Source organism: Scardinius erythrophthalmus (genome assembly GCF_964197995.2).
Source record: "Scardinius erythrophthalmus genome assembly, chromosome: 13".
Classification (NCBI taxonomy): Eukaryota; Metazoa; Chordata; class Actinopteri; order Cypriniformes; family Leuciscidae; genus Scardinius; species Scardinius erythrophthalmus.
The window spans coordinates 22,273,949-22,293,150 of NC_138233.1; the positions used below are offsets into that span (position 1 = coordinate 22,273,949).

Here is a 19,202-nt window from a genome sequence, read left to right on the forward strand (position 1 = left end):
TAACACACTTTCAGATGCTCATTCATGTTTATTCCGCGCTGTAACTGGTGTTATTAAGGCGGAAGAGAAGATCACGTGCGCTCCGCGCTGCTTCTCTTGAGCTGAGCTGCGCCAGAGCGATCTCACGCCACAGCGCCAAAACGGTATTTATGTTTTTGAATTGCGTAATAAAATGGATGTAATTTGAATCTGAGACTTTGTTTCATATCAATAATATCAAAGCACAAAGATTAGTGCGATTTATTGGATGGGATGCACGCAACAATGTTACATTCATTCATCAACTGAAAACAGGATGACTAATCGACTCTTGGGATTTAAGAATCGATATCGTTTCGTAAAAATGAGAATCGATTAAAATCGAGAAATCGATATTTTTTACCCAGCCCTAGTAGATAGTCAGACTTCAGATAGAGATCTAAATCAGACCGTTGCACAAAGCACTTAAGACTCTGACTATCTTAAGTAGGACTACACTGCAATGCATTCTGGGTAAAATAAGACACTTTTCAAAACAGAAAACATGGCGGATCGAGTAAGCGCATTCAACCGCTCGGTGCAGTTTACCCGAGCGGAAAATATGTGTTTGTTGGAGGAGTATAAATGATGGAGTTGGGTTTTTCCTGCATAGAGAATTACAAGGCGGCCGCCTCCGTCAAATTTCGTGCCACCTCCGGCTCTCGACAAAACTCGGCAGACAGTCACATTCTCAGATACACTTTTTCCACCGTGAGGGTTCTGTTGCGTGTTCCCGGCCTGTGTCCATTCTCAAACCGTATAGTTTGCCGATAGTGCTGTGCGGATCATAATTCACGGGTCGGGCGGGCCAAGTAATAAAAACATAACATTACAATTAATCGAGGGTGGATGACAGATAAATCATTATCATGTGTTGAGTTTAATAAAGACACGGAACTCTCATCACGGTAAAACGCAATGAACGTGCGTCACTCTTTTAAGGTGATGATACACAGGGCAACTTTTTGAGCAATGTTGCTGGGCAATCTTGCCGAGCGATTATTGCTTGGGCACTTTCCCATTGAAAATGGGCAATAAATTTCTATCTGGAAGATTTAGATCAGTCGTGGGCCCTGTGTCTCATCTGGTTGCCCGTTGACGCCAACATTGCCCAGCAACATTGCTCAAAAAGTTGCTCTGTGTATCATCACCTTTACTTTCGTTTTCAACAATGTAATTCTCTTCAGGGAAAACCAATCAAGGAAAACATATCAGGGCTCGACATTAACGCTTGGCCGGGACACGTGTGTTTTTTTGAAGGGACAAGTGAAAGAGAATTGTATTTGCCCAACCGGACACATGCCCTGATTAAAACAATTTCAATATCAAAAAAATAAAATAACTAGGGAATCCCCGAAACCGCAAGGAATCTGATTTTATTTAATTTAATGTAAGTGGCGATTGATAGCCTATAGTTGCTAATAATATATAGGCCTACCTAATGTAGGCTACTGACGGTAACAAAGTTGCGCTGTTGAGGCTCGCGCAGTTATTTATTACATATTATACGGTTAAAGGGTAACTAAACCCTAAACCAACTTTTTTTAGTTAATGATCTGTAAGAATGGGGCTTTATTAGTGCCGTTTATTGATTCGAGTAACTTTTTTGACATTTGGGTATAAAGTGTTTTAATTCTACAATATATGGTCTAAAAACGTCTGAGTGCTGCCCTCTTCAGGTTGAACGGTGGCTACTGCAGTTGAATTTTCCTATTGGATGTTTGCGGTACAGCGTGACGTAAGCGGTACTGCGTGACGTAAGCAGGTTCCAGCTCACCACGCCCTTGGTACGGGCTAGAGGATAGAGTATTTTAGCATCTATTTAGCATAGCATTTTTATAGTTATTTAGATTATTTTGTGTAGCCCATGTAGTTAATTAGCATAATTGTTAGTGCGGGATTGCTTCTCCAACGGAATAGAGGTAGAAATGGGCTTCTCCACACAGCTCGCGCTGAAAAGCAACGCAGTGCCAAATGCTGCTCCTCCTGCATGGACTCCACCACCGCAGCTGCGTCTTGATGTGAGTGATCATATATATTTTAATCACAATTTATGGTTAGGCTAAAGTTAATCCTCTGGGGTCGACAAACACGCCGGCGCATTTTGCTGGATTTTTTCACATAGCGAACATGAATATATAAAAAATATGAATATGCCTACAGAGAGCGCGCGCTATTGACATCAACTCGATAAAACTCATCAGATGCATGTACTTTACGTCGTCTTGCGACCCTGTGAGGAATAATAATAACGTAATAGTAATAATAATCCTGGAGAAAATTACCTCAGAAGTTTGTGAGTTAGCCTAATTAACTAATAGTATTTATAAACATTTTAAAATCTCTAAAATGACTGAATATGACTGTAATTGTAAACCATAACACAATAACAATAACACAGCGGGAGTTAAGACCGCAGTTTGAGCCAGCGGCTCGAATTGATATGGCTCTGGCCCTGTGTCCTCAAACAATTCACCCTCCTCCACTTGAAGGTAAAAGGTGAAGGTGGGGGAGAAAAGTCCTCGACTTCAAATGACAGCTCTGTTGCTGTTCTCCATTTTAGAGTCTGACAGCAGCTGTCAATTAATCCGTCACTGCGGGTCTCAGGTGCACGCCCACCACCACCTACTGGCGGTTTAGTTTTAAAGTATCATTCTTTTGAACATTCCTTATTTGTATATTTAAAAAAAAATATTTAAAACAATATCATAATCTCATTTGATACAGTTGCAATTTTTCTATGTAAATTATTGAATTTGATTGGTAACAGCCTAGCCTAGTGTCTTAAATTGCGGAATTTCTCAAATTTAAGAATTTGAAATGAAAGATGGAGCATACATTAAATAAAATTAGGGGGAAAACTGCCCTTTATAAATGTAAAAAAAATTGTTCTGATAAGAGTGTTTTCCAACAGTGATGTAATGAAACACTGACAATTTAAGTTTGAAGGGAGTAAAGCCTCTGTTTAGGCTATTAAGAAAATGTAATTTTGCCAAAAGAAGAACTTTAATTTTAAATACATGTTAATTTTAAATCAGCCTACTTCAGTGTGATATTTTACCATATTATCATGCCTAACACTGAGAATTTGAATAATTTTAATGTGATGATCAGATGCAAATATCTAAATCAAAGAATATCATAGGTTTGAGTGGTTGGATTATTTATTTTTAACAGCTGATTCGGGTGACTCAAAGTGTATAAAAAAAATGTATAAATTGAACACTATATTTGTATTATATAAAACTAGTTAACGCTGCTCTGAGGGTGTTTACTGGCTGTGACTGTAAAGTTGACATCTTTCTTCTGACTGCCATTATCAATAGGATGTGTCACGTCACGTGATTTTCTTGCATCTAGCCAAAAACTGTGATAGGCAATTTGGTAGTCCTATTCCATTTTTTTTAAATGCCTATGGTTCTCTTAAGCCTGGTGATGAAAGTAAATATATGCTAAATAAAATAATATAATTAAATAAGTATTTAAGTATTTTAAATACAAATTACAGTCCCTCAAAGTATTTAATTACAAATTCATTTAACAAACATTTCATTTATTTTTGTTGAGGAAAATACAAATTACAAAATACTCAAAAGTAATTAAATACATATTTCAAATACATGTAATTAAAATACTGCCTATCTATCTCTAAAGATGCTTGCTACAAACAGTTTTGATGTGTCAGTAGATGATAGCCAACCAACCGCCCGGCGCCCGCAACCAGAGTCTAGCCCAGCATCACGGGAAAAGCCATGCAACACACCCGTACTTTTACACCAATGGAAACAAACACTTCCGACCCATGAATTACCTCTCTGTCATCTACAACTACGCAATCTCACATTTTGACACATCTGTTTGGAAAGCACCACATGGTGTCATGATAATTAAGAGCAGGGGCGTGGTCACAAGGGTGGCACGAGGTGGCAGCTGCCACCCTAAAAATGAGCTTTGCCACCCCAGAAGACAGTTCGGATACTGATGTAATGTACAAACAATTTATCTTACACTGTAAAAAAATTAAAGTTGTCTCAACTAATTATTATTTAGTAACTAGTTCCACATAATTTTTACGTTCACTCAATTTCTCTCTTCAAAGTGTTGCTTTAGTTTTAAACGTACACACACAATGTATGTAAATACAGTGGAGTGTTCTGGTCACGTGCCAGAGTTTCAGTAGATAAAACTTGCAATGACAACAGGGCTGGGTTTCCCGAAACCTTCTTAACGCTACGTCGTTCTTAAAGGTGCATTGCGCAAGTCTCTGAGTTTTTGCAGAACTATGCCCCCCTCTGGCAACAAATGAAACTGCAACACTGCAACTGAACGCGCATGACGTCACACCCAGTCTCAAATTCGGCCCGAATCCCTCTTATTTATTTTACTGTACAGGATTATAGAGGCAATCGCAGTGATCAGAGAAGGGCTCAATCAGCCCATCAGGCAATTGTTTAAGCATGTATGGGTTAGAAAAACGGGTATTTTTAACATGAAAAGTTGCATAATGCACCTTTAAGTTACACCTTAAGCTGTACCTTATCGTTAATACGTGTTTCCCGAAACGTTCTAGTTAAGTATGCCTTCTGTAAGTCATACTTTCGGAAGGTTGGTCTGGACCACTCTTAGCTTTACCTTATCACTGTTGCAGGTCTATATGAATATAATTCTGAAGTTTTAATACACCCAGACAGTGTTCAGTTAGGTTAATTCAAGTGTTTTCATGCAAAGAATAAAATTGTCATTACACTGATTGTTAATAGAATTTTGATTATATTATTATATAGGCTATAATAAAATGTAATACATTTATTTTAATTAAAGAGCGCTTTTAAATTAAAGCCAGTGAAAGCATAGGCTACTGTCAGTTAAGTCCTATTCGGACGCTAATATTGTTTCTAATATGGGCTCGTACAGTAAGTCGGTTATTTTAGTGCCGTCCGAATCCATAATATCAGTGTTTTTTCTCACCCAACCCGCGTAAAAATCCCTGGCCAAATTAGTACCTACTGTATTTTGACAAACAGGTTGTACGTTAATTTAATTGCCGTCTGAATCCACATCTCCGAGTTTACAAGAAGAGATTCAAAATCCACTCTTTAAATCCTTTTTGATCACTGCCGAGCACCGTACATGACGTACACTTTTATTACTGAAATGCTGGAAAGTATTTACAAGAACAATATTTCATCACAGCTCCACCTCAGCGAACAAAAATGGGAAAGAGAAGAAAGCACATAAATAATTGAAATGGTTATTATGGCAGCAATATATGATACAATTTTAAAATATGTAGGGGCAAGGCTATTATAGGCTATTATAGTTTGGGTTATTTTTTATAATATCCCATGAGTCCTAATAAATGCAATTTCAACTATTTATGAAGTGCTTATTTTATAAAGAACACGGCTTTCTCACATAAACAGCCCCTGCACGAGAGAATAATTTATTCTCGAGCCATCGATATCAACTAATTCAGCACCATCGCCACGGACAGCGCCGGTTAACGTCGCATGTAAGAAGGTATATCTTAAGCGGCTTCCTAAGGTGGGGAACACGCCTAGAAATGGTAGCCTATACCTTCAGTGAAGTTATACCTTAAGAGTCTTCGTAGCGCGCTAAGAGACAACGTTATCGGGAAACTCAGCCCAGAGCATCACTTGGCCACACCCTGATGGAGAAATAAAAGTACAATTGATCACAAAAAATAAAATGACGCTCATTAAATAATTTAACATAACTATATTAGTTAGGCCTATTTCCTTACTCCATATTGTAACGTATTTATAATTGAAATATACTTAGGCTACACAATACAAAGTGTTTAAAATATTGAAGAACTCTAATCCAATATTATGTGATCACTAATATAAAACACTTACCACCAGTGCACGAATTTGAGTAGGCTACACAAAATAATAGTATCAGCTCATTAACGACCTAGGAAGCTTATTGAGACACCTACTGATAACGGCCTTGTGAAATGCCTTCCTCAAGAGGTCAAAACGCTGTTTCAAATTGAGCGCCATTTTATCGTAGCTGGAACGTTAGATAAATTCAGGTTTATATCGGTCTCTTCACGGGACAATTGCAAACGTTTTCACAATCTTCTCACGTTACCCTAAAATAGCATATTAATGTGTTTAACTTACTAAATTAATTAAATTAAATGAGTAATTAATTTCAGTTCCTTGCATCTATAAAAGTAGGCCTGCCTTTACATGGACTAATGATGAGAGAAAGACCGCGTTCTCTTCACATCAACTCTTTACGTTACGGAAACACAACAAAAATGTCATACAACATAACGAAATTAAACCTATTAAACCCACATTATAGTAGAACATTTGACATGTTTTATGAATTAAACGAGCTAACGTAATATACCACGTTCCCTTAGCTAAAGTTAAACAAGTTAGGCCTACATGTCGGCCGTCCCCTCGGACACAGGCCTTATTACGGTTTTAAATGTAGCCTACCACGGCACTAATGCCTATAAATATCCACACAAAAACAACAAATATGTTTACTTTGTACATAAGTTTCTGTCGATAAAATTGAACATATTCTAAAATTGTACATATTCCGTGCCGAGTGAACTTGACGTAAGGTTAGCTACACTTTCTCTCGGACATAACTTTTTAAACATTTAAATACCAATCACAAATACGTCTCAGGACGTAACAACACAAACACATCGAATATGTTGTACATTTCTGTCGTTATTAGGTCTAAAATTGATCATTTATTCAGTGCCACTTACCTGAACTTAAGGATGACCTTGACAAAATGTCTCCCGGACCGCAGCCGAGCCGCTATCTTGTAAAACCCGCGAAGTCAAATAAGATGTATCTTTCCGCGAAGTCAAATGAGCTGTATCCTTCCGCGAAGTCAAACGAGCCATAATCCAGATCCATGATGCGCTTTTATTTTGTATTTATCACCAAAAATAGACGGCTTAAATTAAAGATTTAAAAAATAAAGGTTTTATATATTAAAGTGTTGTAGGATCCATTTTAATAACAAAACATCAAATATGTTCTGTTTTACGCATTAAAATATTTTATAGCATAGCTGGCCTTAATACTTTTAGCAAATGTTGGCTAGATTTGTGTTTATTAGTCCAGTCAACATTAGCCATCCTAAAGTTGATTAGATTTGAAAATATCCCTTCATTTAATTTATTTATATATATATATATATATATATATATATATATATATATATATATATATATATATATATATATATATATATATATTTGCAGACCTAATATAATATGTCTTCTTAACTAATCCCAAGCATGAATTTTGGTTCAACTTAAATATTTTTGCTCTTCCAACATTTTATTAATTGGCGTTGTTATAGTGTACTTCGATCGATTGGGTCACGAAAAGCACTTAGAAAATATGATTTATAATTCACAATTGTTTAAGTTTAAGTCTGATGTCTTCATGTAGGTAAAATGCATTTCTGCCCCTGCATGCAGGCTCAGTGTATAGGCCTAAGGCAGATCGGTCCAGAGCATAGACTGTAAAAAATATGGACAAAGCGTCTGTGACGTCACCCTTAGACTTTCTGAAGAACGATTTGAAGCCGTTTATGGGGGGTATGGGCGGCGCCATCTTGGAAAATCTTGGGAAATCCTAACCCCGCCCACCTTCTAACGCAGCGCGCGTCACTCAGCTCGCCTGCTACTCCGGTTATCTCTGTGTATATTTCAGGCAACGAACTATTTTTTACAGTATATGGCAACGCAATATGTTATAAAACACCATACTAACTCTTTTCGTTTTCATTTAAAGAAATCTTAAACACTATAGCCACACAAATGTGGTTCAGGCAACGCATATTGATTATATTCAACTGCACATAACGTTTGCCTATTTATGAAAAACAAAACAAAATATAACACAACCCTGCCTCTTTTCATTTTAAATATAATATAAAAATATTAAACATTTTATGGTCCAGGCAATATGTGCATTTGTACTAAACAACAGATTTTGCAGTAAACAACATTACATCATCTTCGTTGTATTAAAATTTAAAATGACAAAAACTCAACAGTCTCTTTTTGTTAAATTTCAGTTTTATCAATATTAGCCATTATAAAAGTATAAGTAAAAGGTATAAGAAGCTATAGGGATCTCCCAGTCACGTGACCCCTAGCCGCGTGTCAGCCATTTTGACGGAATACTTCAGCGCACTACATACATGAGAATGCGGATTATCACATGTTTTATTGCTGCGAATTGATTAAAATAATGAATAGTGGTCACTTTATTAATTATCTTGAGCCTGCTGAAATGTTCCTATAAATATATTTTCTTTCCAACTGTGCAATCTGAATAAAAAATAGGCTAAATATATTTATCGACTAAGCTGCAGCAGTCCTATGCTCGTCTTCCCATTAACAGTTTTTTTTTTCTCTTTCTGACATTTTATACCGGTTGGGCTTACATTTTTTTATTAAATTGACTATAAAAAAAGATTGCTTGTGTGCTGGTGTTTATTCCAGTCTTTTAAAATAGTTGAATGAATGAATGCTCGCGAGGTGCCTGTAACGATGTTAAATAGGCTAACGTAGGCTATTTAATGTAGGCTACTCAGGGTAGAGGAGAACGACAGTCAACTTAGAATATTATAGCATTTTGGCCATAAACATGTAAATAGTGAAAATAATTGACATTGAAAAATGACACAGAACGATTAAAATTTAATATTTAAATATTTAATCCAAATAAATAAATGTTCGTGGTTCGCACTGATGTTATTCATTTGTTCTCACACACTTCAGCAGCGTCGCCGTCACTGGTTTCGACGAACACTGACCACTATCTAGCGCAGCTGGGCTGCAACTCTTCACGTCATGTCATCACAAAAAGACATACAAGAGTAAGATAAAGGAATTAGGAATCATAGATCCTTATGAAGCACCACAAGTTCTTTTTACAGGCATTAAATGTGTAGAAAAACTTCCTGACATGGAGTTCGGTGACATTTACAGCTAACGTTACCTTATTCACTTCTCATCATGCTACACCGGAGCTTCATTAAAAGCATACAAAAACTTAGCAGGCTATCGGTATCACGAGTCCGGATGGGTCAGCAACTCTTTGATTTGGACGCCAGCAGGGAAGGATTTTTCAATCATCACCGCAGGCATGATAGAAGAATAGGTGAATATTTTCCCGACGACCTCGTATTATCACCGGCGGTTTAGCATTTTCTATACCGTCAAAATGGCTGCTCCAAATGGCGTGACGTCACGCGGGACGTCCCTATACAAATAAAGCAAACAATTCAATCAAACATACAAAGTCAGCGCGAGTCTAACCATACATCGGTAAAGTTAAATAGCTTATCAAGTTATGAAACTTCCCCTCAGCCAAAACGATTGCCCAGGGAAAAAAATATATAGATTCACGAGACCAAAAATCGCCCATTAGATATACACAAGATGAATTATATCTCATGTTTAACCACTACAGAGACGCCAGAGTCAGCGGCATTGGCGGCAAACCTCAGAACGTCAAGCCGACGAAAGACTGCTCCAGGTGGGGTACATGAACGCCGAACGCCCGGTCATCGCTGGATCAACTGGATAACATTTTCATAAATCTTTAAATAAACCACAGATTTGAGCTTTAAACAACTACATTCTCGACTGAAAAACTCTTAAAACTACATTTCATGATACAGAAACAGTAGTATTATATATCAACTGTATTAAAAAATGGCGCTTCTTATGTTGTCATTCTCCATGGCGCTGCCTTGTCAGCTGTCAATTAAGCTGTCAATCAAATTTAACCACGCCCTTATTGTCATACATTTTATATCTAAATACGATCTAAACTAACTAGTTAGATAAAAATTCACTACCCTCGCCGTTGTCAGGAACTCGGAAAATACAATAAAAGTCCATGGGACCAACCTGTAAAGACATGAATTTATGCTGTGAAAACGGACATTTTAACATGGGGGCTATGGATATTTGCTCCCTTTTGGGACCTTCCCCTAGCGGATTTTCGATGTATTGCAGTTTTTCGCACTTCCGGGTAGGCTTCATTTTTCAGATCAGAATGTTGCGCTTGGTCCAGTATGGAAGCTTGTTTCCGCCACAAAATAATAATAAAAAAAGATAATTGCGACTTTTTATCTCACAATTGCGAGTTTACATCTCGCAATTCTGACTTTCTTTCTCAGAATTGCGAGATATAAAGTCAGAATTGCGTGAAATAAAGTCAGAATTGCGTGTTATAGTCAGAATTCTGAGATATAAAGTCAGAATTGCGAGATATAAAGTCGCAATTGCGTGTTTTAAAGTCACAATTGCGTGTTATAAAGTCAGAATTCTGAGATATAAAGTCAGAATTGCGAGATATAAAGTCGCAATTGCGTCTTATAAAGTCAGAATTCTGACTTTTTTTCTCGCAATTGCTACTTTATATCACGCAATTCTGACTTTATATCTCAGAATTCTGACTTTATATCACGCAATTGGGAGATATAAAGTCAGAATTGCATGATATAAAGTCGCAATTGCGTGTTATAAAGTCAGAATTCTGACTTTTTTTCTCGCAATTGCGACTTTATATCACGCAATTCTGACTTTATATCTCAGAATTCTGACTTTATATCTCAGAATTCTGACTTTATATCACGCAATTGGGAGATATAAAGTCAGAATTGCATGATATAAAGTCGCAATTAAAAAAAAAGTCAGAATTCTGAGATATAAACTATTCTGTAAAAAAAAAAAAAAGTCCGTCTTTTTTTTTTCACAATTCCGAGAAAAGATGTCAGAATTGCGAGATATAAACTCGCAATTATGTGTTATAAAGTCAGAATTGCGTGATATAAAGTCAGAATTCTGAGATATAAAGTCAGAATTGCGTGATATAAAGTCGCAATTGCGAGAAAAAAAGTCAGAATTCTGACTTTATAAGACGCAATTGTGACTTTATATCTCGCAATTCTGACTTTATATCTCAGAATTCTGACTTTATATCACGCAATTCTGACTTTATTTCACGCAATTCTGACTTTATATCTCGCAATTCTGAGAAATAAAGTCAGAATTGCGAGATGTAAACTCGCAATTGTGAGATAAAAAGTCGCAATTATCTTTTAAAATGTTTTATTCAGTGGCGGAAACAAGCTTCCATAGTCCAGAGACGAGTTGTGAGAATCTCCACGCGCACGAAAGCAAACTTTTCATTTGAATCGCACATTCTGACAGGTGTAATGGTGTTGAATACATTTTCATTCAAATCTCAGTGATTTCAGGAGACAAAACTTGACAAAAAAAGCATGTGGAGAAATAGCCAGATCAGCACAATATATTGAAGATCTTATAAAAGTTTTTAATTAATGTTAAAAGCTTTTTATTTAATTTTTAAATGGTTGATAGTTTAGTTGTAACATCTCCGAGATTATCTTGACGACAGACTTGATTGCAGATAAATTAAAATGTAAATGTATCAAAGCAAATATTAGCCTAAGCAAATATTAAAATGACAGAGCAATAAAATGTCTGCGCGATCTAAATAATATTTATTGGGACAGTATTCGTCATATAGTGATGTCACTGGCTGTTCACCTCTTCCCCACTCCTTAACTTTTTCGCCAAAAATAGCCTACAACATGTGGCAGGCCCGTGACCAAGCTGAAGCTATAGAAGTTTAGTATTATTTCTCATTTTGATGCAAAGAAGCAGGTAAGGTCAATCATGTGTCTATCTTGTTCATCTAAAAAAGTTACCTGAGTGGTGGCTATGTTACAATAGCCGCGTTTCCACTGTCGGGCCAGGGCCGGGCCGTGCTAGTGCGTGCCAGGGCCAGTCGCGTTTCCACTGTCACTTCCGGGGCTTAATCGGGGCTTACTCGGGGCCAACGGCCAGGATTTCTGGCCCGTCGAATACCTTGGGCCAAAGCGGGCCAGCGGGAGTCGGGAGATCTTTCATTTTAGTAAACTCTGTGTACACAAACAATGTTCTCAATGCTCAAGTTCATAGAGCCCCTGGTGATACTTCGAGCAAAGTTTCATGTTGTGTCGAACCTTCTTAGTGTTTTAAAAATAGCGATTTTTGATGCTATAGTCATGCCTAGCAATCCCATTCAAAAGGCAATTTGACCGAAAACCACAATATGGTCAAACTTTAAAGTGGCATTTCCAATCTAATTATGCTTTTAAACGAAAGTTTGGCTCGAGTAGATTAACAAAAAGAGCATAGGTTGCATTTGGCGAGAGTTACCCTTTAACGATGAGATCATTATAGCAAATAGTGTAACAAAATTACATGTATCCAGCGCTATAGCGACAACATTGTATTGCTTCCTTTGAAGTTTCAGAGAAAAAGGTGTTGAAATTTTTTATTCCACTATTGACTTCGTCAGCTAAATTCACTGTTAGATTAGATCGATTACTAGACTAGCTAGATTACTGTTTAGATGCGCTGAGGACATCTGCTGGTAAAAAAACGTGTAAATGCAACAAGAACAGCAAAAACATGTTCAATGACATGTTCAGGCCTCTGGCCCTCCAGATCCACTTCCTGCAGAGTTTAGATCCAACCCTGACAAAACTCACCTGCCTGTAGCTTTCTGATTCTGAAGACCTAGCTTGATCAGGTGTATTTGATTAGGGTTTGAGCTCAACTGTGTACATAAATTCAGGCACTTTTAAGGACCCTGACTCACTTCACATTGGGACACTGATGGCTCTATTTCAGGCGACAACATATCCTTGATGTACAACATCCCTTCTGGTATTCATGAACAACAGCAGCACAGATATCTTTCTGACATTTTTTGTTTGTTATTTAAAAGCACATTATGATGGTCGTAAATCTATTAATGATATGATTAAATAATTAAATTATGATTTTTCTTTAAAACATCTATCGCATGTCATTATGTGTTGTGAGTTGGCTTGCAAGATTTGTTTTGCGCTTCATAAAGCATCGATGCTGCCTGGATATCACAGTGCATTGTGGGACTTTTTAGGGAACAAACTTTTCAGTGCATTGGTAGGATTTTGCGATCGAGACATCCCTTAAAATGGCGAGTGCCCTGACTACTGAGATTGGGAGCTGATTGAGACGCACCCTTGATCTCGAGGGCCAGAGTTGCCCGCCCTTAAGATTAGATCCTCTACACTAGTGTGAATCAAGCTGTGACAGCAAGATTTATGCCAAAATGAACTCTTTTCTAGTGTTAAATTCTGATCATTCAAATTAATTCAATCTGCATGTAGGTAAAAGAATCAGAATGTCTTCTGCCAATATTAATAGTTGATTACAATAAAAAAACATTTTATTAGTGTTTAATGTTCTGCGAGGCATGTTAAATTTAATAACAATAATGATAAACAAATTAATTATCTTTAAACTGTCAAACTGCTTGTAGGAAAAAAAGACCAGTCCGGTGTCTGCCAAAATTAATGATGAATCTCTAACAAAAATAATAAAATGTGTGTGTATGTGTATATATATATATATATATATATATATATATATATATATATATATATATATATATATATATATATATATATATATATATATATATATATATACCCTCACCTAAAGGATTATTAGGAACACCATACTAATACTGTGTTTGACCCCCTTTCGCCTTCAGAACTGCCTTAATTCTACGTGGCATTGATTCAACAAGGTGCTGAAAGCATTCTTTAGAAATGTTGGCCCATATTGATAGGATAGCATCTTACAGTTGATGGAGATTTGTGGGATGCACATCCAGGGCACGAAGCTCCCGTTCCACTACATCCCAAAGATGCTCTATTGGGTTGAGATCTGGTGACTGTGGGGGCCATTTTACAGTGAACTCATTGTCATGTTCAAGAAACCAATTTGAAGTGATTCGAGCTTTGTGACATGGTGCATTATCCTGCTGGAAGTAGCCATCAGAGGATGGGTACATGGTGGTCATAAAGGGATGGACATGGTCAGAAACAATGCTCAGGTAGGCCGTGGCATTTAAACAATACCCAATTGGCACTAAGGGGCCTAAAGTGTGCCAAGAAAACATCCCCCACACCATTACACCACCACCACCAGCCTGCACAGTGGTAACAAGGCATGATGGATCCATGTTCTCATTCTGTTTACGCCAAATTCTGACTCTACCATCTGAATGTCTCAACAGAAATCGAGACTCATCAGACCAGGCAACATTTTTCCAGTCTTCAACTGTCCAATTTTGGTGAGCTCATGCAAATTGTAGCCTCTTTTTCCTATTTGTAGTGGAGATGAGTGGTACCCGGTGGGGTCTTCTGCTGTTGTAGCTCATCCGCCTCAAGGTTGTGCGTGTTGTGGCTTCTCAAATGCTTTGCTGCATACCTCGGTTGTAACGAGTGGTTATTTCAGTCAAAGTTGCTCTTCTATCAGCTTGAATCAGTTGGCCCATTCTCCTCTGACCTCTAGCATCAACAAGGCATTTTCACCCACAGGACTGCAAAAAATTGCTTAAATCACCTTTCTTTCCCATTCTGACATTCAGTTTGGAGTTCAGGAGATTGTCTTGAACAGGACCACACCCCTAAATGCATTGAAGCAACTGCCATGTGATTGGTTGATTAGATAATTGCATTAATGAGAAATTGAACAGGTGTTCCTAATAATCCTTTAGGTGAGTGTATATATAATATAATATAATATAATATAATATAATATAATATAATATAATATAATATAATATAATATAATATAATTGTATTTTATTTTTTTAGTCAAAGTTTTTTTTTTTTTTTTGGCATATGTGCTGGGTACAGTGTAAAGTACAATCACATTCTTACTTGGGAACTATAGATAAAGACAACATACAATGTGCAAAAATTAACAAGTAGTGCAAACATAAATTACAATAGACTTACAAAACCACAAAAAGGCTGAATGTAACATACATATGTTTAAAGTTTAGGCTATTAAGTTCACTGTGAAGAGAAGGCACCAACCCTTGCGAGGACTAAAATGACACAAACTCTGAATCAACATGCACCAATGCTATAATTTTCTATATGTCATGAACATTTGTTAACAAACATGTATTACTTCAATGAGCTCATTGTTTCTGCCTTAAATGATTACATTGTTTAAATGAATACATTTTTAGCTAACTGTGTGATTTGTATATGTACATTTCTGAAATGCATAACTGAGACAGTTACACAGATCACAGATTGTAATGTGGACTCATGCCATTTCTGTAAAGCTGCTTTGAAACGATGTGTATTGTGAAAAGCGCTATACAAATACAGTTGAATTTAATTGAATGTCAATAAATAAATGTTATGTAATTAGTTCTTGACAGCCCAGTGTACACTGTTTTTAGGCATGTGTTTATGAACTTGCTGGCCTGTTAAACTGTTAATGTGCAGTTCTGAGCTGGTTTAATCTCTGAGAGCACGGGTACCGTACGGCAGACCCCCGGAGGCCGACCCACGTGTATCGATTAACCCGTGTGGTGGATGCAGAGGAGACGATTAACCTCTGCTGTCATTTTACAGTCTGCTTCCCTGCATTGCCAAACGCAACACCCCCCTCTCGTTCTACTCTCCATTTGCACTGCGATAATACCAAAATCCTGCTGTCTGCCCCGCTCCTCAACGCTGAGCCCAGAAAATTACCCCATCTTTCCAGCACAGGTTGATCGATACACTCATATCTCACCGTGCAGACTGAGTCCAGCACATCTTCATTCTGCAGAGGCCTGACAAAACTTTTCAATTCTGACCCGCACTGCAAAACATATCTCCTGATAAGGGTTCGTAGAGGGCCAGTGGTGAAAAGACTGCAAATAGGTTATCATGCTCAGAATAAAGCTCATTGCTGGGTATGTTTGGCAGAGAATGCTCCTGAAAATATTCCTTAATGGCAGAAAAGAATCATAGTTGAATAGCTTATTGGAGGAATGTTGAAAGCAATCTCCAGGGAAGAAAATATGCCCACTAACACCGGCATCGATCACATTGAAGATGACACAGCAGTAAGAAAATGAGACAAAACTCAATTCCAACAGTTCATATTCCATTTTTCTCCCTTGCAGCTGAGGACTAAAAGGGCAATTACCTAGCATTCAGAAATGCCTCTTTCTTTACAAAGAGATAGAGAGAGACGTACCCCGGGCTTGTTGTTTTATTCTTTGGGGATTTGTCATATCTGAGACATTTAGCCATTTTCTCAACTGTCAACTCATCTTCTCACTCAGCTCCATCATTCTGTGGCAACATTCATCAACTCCCGATATCAGCAGGACGGTATGTGTGTGTGGCCTGAAAAAAACAAACAAAAAAAAAAAACACTCAATTTGATAGGCTATTTTGGTGCGGATTTCAGCTTCACGGTAGATCTCTCACCTCTTTGAATTTAGCATTCCACCATAAATCTGCAAAAAAGGACAGTGAAAGTGCAAACGCCAGTCTGGCATGTTTTAGAGTGGGAGTGGAATGGCAGGGCGAGGGGTAGGTCACGGCAGAGGTTAGTGCTGAATTACGGACTGTCACTGCTTGGACAGGGTCCAGGAGCGCAGACGTCAGGGGAGCCTGTCATGGCTTCAGGCTGACAGACTCTGTGTCAATGCTCAATGCTTTCTATGCTATATTAAAATGGACTGATGAAGCTTGTTAAATGAAAAAAAAAAAAAAATAGAGAGAGTTATCAGTAATAACATAAAAATGATTCGATTTTAATAATATTATGAAATTTGAATAATAATATATTCATTATTAATAAATGTTTATTTGGAACAGTCATTTGCAGCATCATATGCAGCATTGGCCATTACATAAATTATTTATTTATTATTACTACACATTATATGAATTTATATATTATATCTATAAATTTTATGATATTATTTTACTAGTTTATAACATTATTATTTAATAATAAATTATTAGACAGTTGTCTTTCATTTTTGAAGTCATTTGCAGCATATATTTTATAATATTGTACATATATAAAACAATTATATAATAATATATTTCTATTATTTAATATTATACTTACTTATATATGATATATTATTGTTATTTTATGTTTATTAATTTTATAATACCGTTATTAAATATTGCATTTGTAGATAATAATAACAATGTTTATTTAGATCAGTAGGTGCCTTTCATTTGGGGTTTTAGAATATTTATTTTGTGTTATTCACCATAATATAAAAAGTATAATATAATTATAATATAATAAGAACAATTTACATTAATCTGCGGAAATACGAAGTGATTTCTAAAATGCTCCTTTTCAAGGTGACCTGCTTTCCTGCTGTTAATATGGTAATTCATTAAAGGTCTGATTAAAGCTCTATTCACCGCCCCATGCTAATGGCCTCATAACACGCAGTTGAAGGGAGAAGTGAAAGACGGCATTGAATTACCTCAGGGGGTCCCATTAGACCGGTCATCTGTGGGTCCCTTGGTGTTAACATTTGAAGAAACTTAAAAGGTGAAGATGCTGATGCTCTTCAACTGCAGCTTCACACTTTTTTTTCTTTTTTCTTTTCATTGGGCCTTTTGCTGCTTCAGACACCTCTGGAATCTGACTCCACATGCTTTTAAAATTCCCACTTTTATCACTGACACTCACAACACTTCTGAAAACTACTTCCTGCTCTCATTTGTCCACAAGGACCAGCATCCTGTTGGAAACTAAGAAAAGATAGCACACCTAACTGAAATACTGTCCTGACCTGTACCTACACTCCATACATTTTAATCTGATCGTAATAAAGCCCATTACAGTTATCTGATGTGTAATACTTCTTAGCATAAGGAGTCATGTCATTACATGGGAACTTTTGTTTTTCCGCTGATGCCATCAAGAGCGAGGGCCTGGCAATGGGAAGCTATTTAAGCAGCACATTTCCATCCCAGTCCTGACCACTCTTGATTGACTGTTCTCACTCAGGAAAGGTAAGTGGGAAACCAAAACGTATTTTGAAGTCTTAGAACGTAGGTTTTCTTTTCTCTTTTAAGTGCTCTTCATTCATATAGGCTATAATACACATTAATTCCAGGCAGTACATGTCCACAGCTTCTGCCCATCATGGTGTTGCTACAGGCCGCAACATTAATCCTGCTGTTGGCCTCCCTGCCTGGATCACTCTCTACTCCATCACAGCATCTGTGTGGCTCCAACCTAGTGGATGCGCTTTACCTTGTGTGTGGGCCTAAAGGATTCTTTTACTCTAACAGAGGCAGGAGGGATCTGGATAACTTGCTGGGTGAGGATTCTCTGTAATGTACATAGACTAGAGTATGAAACTAATTTTAAAGAGGACCCATTATTGTTTTTGACCAATTATGATTCAGCTTTTGGGGTCTACTAGAATATATATTTTTTACACGTTTTACATTGTCAATAACGCTCTGTTTAGTTCCGGTCACAATGAACAAAAACATTATAATTACACAAGATGCGTTACTCGTATTGGTTTGAATGGGAAAGTCGTCGCGTCACAGGGCGGTCGCGCGCGTTGGCTGCTCAAGACCCCATTTCGCTTGGCGGTGTGCACCATAGACATCTGTTATGATTCGAGTGTTAAGAAACACAATTTAAGAGACAGTTGTTGTCAGATTTCATATACGAATTTAATCGTAAGCTTGGCGAACAGTTTTGGAAATTTTTTATGTTTCCCCATTCAAAAAGATAGGAGCATTACTTCCATGCCCGAGAGGCGTTTCAAATATGGCCTCCTTACCATAACCTCGAGTTTCTACACACTAGCTCTTGCCCCCTTTTTGCCAATTCAAGGAATTATGAATATTGTGACGTGTACGTTCCCATGAGAAAACTCAGACTACAATCAAGGGAGTCAGAAACAGTACTGAGAATGTTGTGCAGCTTTTCAGACCTTTTTCATGCTCAGTACAGTAACACTCAAAGAAGACCTATTATGCTTTTGTGTAAAAATTTGTTGAATTAATAGCATCCACTTCTTCTCCCAGTCTTGCTCTCAAATTTGGCAGATTATGAGGTCGCTCCATTAAAAGAGAAGGTGATGAAGAGGAAGAGAGGAATTGTGGAACGGTGCTGCCACAGGCCCTGCACCATCTACCACCTCAAAGACTACTGCAGCTGAACAAGCAAAAATGCTATTTCAAGACTTAAGATGTAAATAAATGATCATTATATGCAAGAGCAACATGCTTGA

General features: G+C 37.3%; 1 protein-coding gene across 1 annotated transcript; it reads left to right on the top strand.

Annotated features, from left to right (window-relative positions):
- Nucleotides 1–15,953: 15,953 nt before the first annotated feature.
- On the top strand, nucleotides 15,954–19,130 carry insb (preproinsulin b; the record flags this gene model as incomplete). The annotated part of the gene is given in 6 exon segments (XM_081382104.1): nucleotides 15,954–16,028; nucleotides 17,816–17,873; nucleotides 17,876–17,925; nucleotides 17,929–17,965; nucleotides 18,066–18,272; nucleotides 18,997–19,130. Coding segments are annotated over 6 exon segments (561 nt in total).
- Between the last annotated feature and the right edge of the window lie 72 nt (nucleotides 19,131–19,202).